At 56.6% G+C, this 5,043-nt stretch overlaps 1 protein-coding gene across 1 annotated transcript; it reads right to left on the bottom strand.

Moving 5' to 3' along the window:
- Positions 1-1,398: 1,398 nt before the first annotated feature.
- On the bottom strand, positions 1,399-4,837 carry LOC132432668 (BOLA class I histocompatibility antigen, alpha chain BL3-7). The gene is made up of 8 exons (XM_060023377.2): positions 4,721-4,837; positions 4,130-4,399; positions 3,653-3,928; positions 2,756-3,031; positions 2,527-2,637; positions 2,064-2,096; positions 1,876-1,923; positions 1,399-1,712 (listed from the first exon to the last, which is right to left on the bottom strand). The coding sequence occupies exons 1-8, from the start codon at positions 4,782-4,784 to the stop codon at positions 1,708-1,710; spliced, it is 1,083 nt and encodes a 360-aa protein (XP_059879360.1). The 5' UTR covers positions 4,785-4,837; the 3' UTR covers positions 1,399-1,707.
- Positions 4,838-5,043: the final 206 nt, after the last annotated feature.

Raw genomic sequence — 5,043 nt, 5'->3', positions numbered from 1 at the left:
CTCAATCAGGCCGACACTGACCACCCTAGTAAAACAGACATCATCCCTGTCCCCACACACTTACACGCTGGGTCACCTTCCTCAAAGCACTTACCAACTTTTAATGTAAACACTGCCCTCACTTACTAGTCTCATAGTGCACTCTGCCCTTTCCCCTAGAGCATATACTCCACATGGCTGACAAGTTTTGTCTGTTGTTAGTTCCCTGAGGTTTCCTAGATGCAAAAATAGTGGGTCATGTATCTGGCACACAAAAATATCAATTGAATGATCAGTGTAGAGCACCTCCCTATTCTAGAGACAGTGTCTTTATTAACGTGACCTCAGGCCACATGCTGTCTTGTGGCAGCTACAGCCCAACGTCCATTTGCAATGACATCAATGCCGCCTGTACTTTTCTCAGAAGGGCTGATCTCCCCTCCCTCCCACACCAATCAGTCTGCACACCACACACCATGCTCCTTCTCGCTTCAGAAAAGAATATCCTGCACTTATGCGTCCTATATTCCAACATACCCTGACTCTGTTAGACTCTGCTTTCTAAATCCATCAGTTTGGATTGGAGTCAGCACTGGGCTTAGAAGATCTAAGGGCAGAAGAGGGGCCAGGCTGCAGAGAAGAGAGAAATCCAGCAAGAATTAAGTCAAGATGGGAGACTACTGGGTCCCTTCTGTTTGCTAATTCCAGAATCTGGTTCCTTTTAAAAGATGGGGAAAAGTTGGAAAGAAGAATCCAGCAGACATCTCTAGAAGGAGGGCAAGAGCTGGATGAGGCTGAAAATTGCTCTCTTGATACTACTGAGAATCCTGGGTGCAGGGCCCCCTTGGACTTGTGGGGACAAGACAGGCAAAATGACTCCAGCTGCTGTCAGAGATGGGGACACCCAGAGAAGAATGAGACCAAACTCTGCACATGAAAAACAACAGTCATTATTCCAACGACAACTAAATAAGCAAAATATAAACACGCACGATAAAGACAGGGTCCGAGAATGGGAGCAAGGCCCGAGCCAAGGCTACCTGGTTACAGGAAGCCCTTGCTGCCCACAGTCCTGAAGACAGTATGAGGCCCAGTTGATTTCTGAGCCTCTGAGATCACAGGTCCTGGTGGGACAAGGTTCTACTGAAGTGACGAGGACAAAGGAACAGAGCAGATGACCTGGCAGAGCAGTGACCCCATCAAAGCCCACGATGCAGTGAGCACTGTGTGGGCACAGGCCACGTCCATGCTCAGCTCCTCACCGCCACCTCCTGTCCCACCTGCAGCAGACAGAGCACAGCAAGCACACAGATTCTGGAAGGTTCTCAGCACTTCCATTTATTTTCTCTCTCAAACTTTAAGAATCCTTTCCTTTATTATCCCAAAAACGCCTCATGGCAAGAATTAGAAAAAACAAAATTCATATACAGATTTTATTTCCAACAGGCAAGTTAAGACATTATTATTCAGTGCACCACGAAGTTAAGACAGGGATGGAGGTGGCCCAGCCCTGCCTCTGCTGGAACAGGCAAGTGGATCAGGGAAGAGAACACAGGTCAGGGTGGGGAGGGGTCGTGGTGGGCAAGGGTGGGCCAGTCTCCCCACCTCCTCACATTATGCTACGAGGAACACAGACACATTCAGATGCAGCTGCAGAAAGAGGAGTCACGGGATCTGAAGCCACAGAAGTAGGACGGTGCATCACTCAGTCCCCACGAGGCTGCTGCCTCACACTGTGAAAGAAAATCATCATGAACAAATTCAGGTCAGTCATGTAAGTGCTGACCTTCCCAACAGCCCCCCACATGCTCAAATGTCCCATTCAAGGATCCCCACCACCCGGGGCATCTCCTCCGCCCCAACATCTCTCCCAATCTAGGCCCTCCAGGGTCTCACCTTTAGGATCCGTGAGAGACACATCAGAGCCCTGAGCACTGTCACTGTCTGGGGGAGTACAAAACCAGGACGTGGTCAGAACCCACAGGAGAGAAACTAGAGAAGGAACTTTAGGAGGGTGAGCCCCCCATGGCCTCCTGTCTGCACCCTCACAAGGGTCTCAGGAATCACAGCCCCTCCACACTTACTTGCAGCCTGAGCGTAGCTCCCCCCTTTTTCACCTGTAAGAAGAAAACATCACGTGAGAGGCCAGGGAGAAGACTGAGTTGTGAGATCCTAGAGGAACCCCCTAGTCCTGGACCACAGAGAACTTTCCAGAACTGTTGACCAAAACCCATGATAGGATCAGGAACACAAAGAAAGGAGATGTGCGGGGACTGGATCAACTTCTTCCCTCCTGGGGGTCTGTCAGCAGGAACATTCCCTCTCTGACCTTCAAGTGCTGGTAACGTGGTCCCCAACTGGAATTATGAAGGTGAAAAACGTGTCTTTCATTTCCACACGTGCTTTACAAAAGGGTCAGTGCCAGTCTGCACACTGACAAGCAATGTCTCTGAATGGTGCTGCCCAATACACACGCAGGCAAGCTTCCACCTGGGCTTGAACCCCCCAGTGACACAAGAAAACACAGATCCCTCCCCCCTTCCCTACCTGAGTGCTTCTTCCTCCAGATCACAGCTCCAGCCACCACGGCTCCAGTGACCACCAAGAGAACCAGGCCAACAATGAGGCCTATGATGGCGATGGTGGGCTGAGGAGGTTCTGTTAAGGAAAGGGAAGGGGCCCTGACCTCAGGCCTGAATCCCGACCTTGCTGAACGTGTCCAGAAGGGCTCCTGCTTTATCTGAGAGGAAGCTCCACCCCACATGTCCCTCCTTACCCCATCTCAGGGTGAGGGGCTCCTGAAGCCCCTCGTGCTGCACGTGGCACGTGTATCTCTGCTCCTCTCCAGAAGGCACCACCAGGGCCGCCCACTTCTGGAAGGTTCTGTCTCCTGAAGGCCTGGTCTCCACAAGCTCCATGTCCTGGGTCTGATCCTCCCCATCACGCTGCCAGGTCAGTGAGATCTCCTTAGGGTAGAAGCCCAGGGCCCAGCACCTCAGGGTGACCTCACGGTCAGAGATGGGGTGGTGGGTCACGTGTGTCTTTGGAGGGTCTGAGGAGGAAGAATCAGAAAATTCACACTTAGTGTTACCTTCATGGGCCACTGAAGCAGCATCATGTGACCATCCTGAGAATGAACAGCACAACAGGTTTGAAAAGAAGCAGCAAAAACACCAGACACCAGCCTGGACTCCGGGGTCTGGGAAAATCTCCCAGTCCTTGGAAAGTTGTATAATAAGGATGAAAACCAAGGTAGGAGGCTCCATGTAAAGGGGAGAATACAGAGCAATGGTCCTGACTTTGGTGGAAGCTGAATGACTCAGAAAAGCTGGAGTCAGGCCTCCTAAGATATTCTTAGGCTGAAAACAGGCCTTGAGAGAGAAAGTCATGATTCACAAGATGGGGGTCAGGGTCAAAGGGCGCCGCTGGTCAGTTATTTCAGGGCTGGTTTCCTGTTTCTTCCCCAAAGAGACTGGATTCCTTCACTGTCTTTCAGAGAAGTGAGGCCACCGGCGAGTCACTGTCTTGTACAGAATACGAAAACCTGGGCGGATTCCTCCCTCTCGCGACAAGAAGTTGGGGCGGTGCTCCCACAGGGACCCCATTTCCTCCCCTTGTGGGAAGCCAGCTCCAGCCCGAGGGGACACCAGGGAGGCCCCGCGGCCCCTCGTACCTGCGCGCTGCAGCGTGTCCTTCCCGTTCTCCAGGTATCTGAGGAGCCCCTCCACACACCTGCCCTCCGCGTAGTTCCTGTAGTGCTCCGCAACACCGGCCTCCTCAAACTTGTTCTTGGAGATCTGAGCCGCCGCGTCGGCCGCGGTCCAGGAGCGCAGGTCCTCGTTCAGGGCGAGGTAATCGGCGCCGTCGTAGGCGTACTGGCTGTACCCGCGGAGGAGGCGACCGTCCGGCCCCACGTCGCAGCCGTACATCCGCTGGAGGGTGTGAGACCCTGACCCCGCCCCAACCAGCCGCAGCGATTAAACCCAAACCGAAAATGAAACCGGGTAAAGTCCCGCCGTTTCCTCCCGAGTCGCGGGGCCGGGCGGATCCCGCAATGTTGGGGTGACCCTCGGACCCGGAGACTCGGGGCGACGCCGGCCCGTCCCTGGGGATGGGGGTCGTGACCCGGACCCGGGCCCGCGTCGCTCACCGGCCTCGCTCTGGTTGTAGTAGCCGCGCAGGTTGTTCAGGCTCGCTCGGAAATTCTGTGCGGCGTCCTTGTAGATCCGCGTGTTCCGATCCCAGTACTCCGGCCCCTCCTGCTCCACCCACGGCGCCCGCGGCTCTTCCCTCGGATTCGGGGCGTCGCTGTCGAACCGCACGAACTGCGTGTCGTCCACGTAGCCGACGACGATGAAGCGGGGCTCCCCGCGGCCGGGCCGGGACACCCCGGTGTAGAAATACCTCAGGGAGCGGGAGCCTGGGGGCGGGGAGGGGTGAGACCCGGTCCGACCCTCCTCCCGGCGCGGGTCCCCGGGTCCCAGGTGACGGGGCCGGCAGGGGGGGAGGGGGCGAGGGGCTCGTGAGACGGAAAAGGTGTGGAGGTCGGAGAAGGGCCGGCACCCCGGGGGGAGAGAGGAGGGGGCGGGAAGCAAGGGAGGGACTGGCGGGGACCGGGGTGAGGGGGCGGGTCTGGACCGGGGCGGCGGCGTGGCTCCTTCCCTGGGAGTCCTGACCCCCGACCCCCGGGGTCCCCTGGCTCCTCCCCGCAGAGGCCGTTCCCTCCCGAACCCGCACTCACCCGCCCAGGTCTCGGTCAGGGCCAGGGCCCCCGTGAGGAGCAGAAGGAGGGCTCGCGGTGCCATGACCCACAACCTCGGCGTCTGAGGAGAAACTGCGTGCGGCGGGTCGGTGGAGACTTTATAACCGGGAACCGCGGGGACGCTGATTGGCTTCTCCAGAAACCGGACACGCAATGGGAGTGAGAAGTGGGGTCGCGTCACGAGTGTCCAGGCAGGAGGGCCCGACACAGGTTGTGAGAGAGAAAGTGAAACTCCGGGAGACTGGGAATCCCCACCACGGAGCGTCCCCGCCCCAGAGACCGCCTGACACCCTGAGAGCCCG

Source organism: Delphinus delphis, chromosome 10 (assembly GCF_949987515.2).
Source record: "Delphinus delphis chromosome 10, mDelDel1.2, whole genome shotgun sequence".
In the NCBI taxonomy this organism is placed as follows: domain Eukaryota; kingdom Metazoa; phylum Chordata; class Mammalia; order Artiodactyla; family Delphinidae; genus Delphinus; species Delphinus delphis.
Note: the sequence above shows the minus strand (reverse complement) of the source record. Positions and strands in the feature narration are given on the sequence as shown.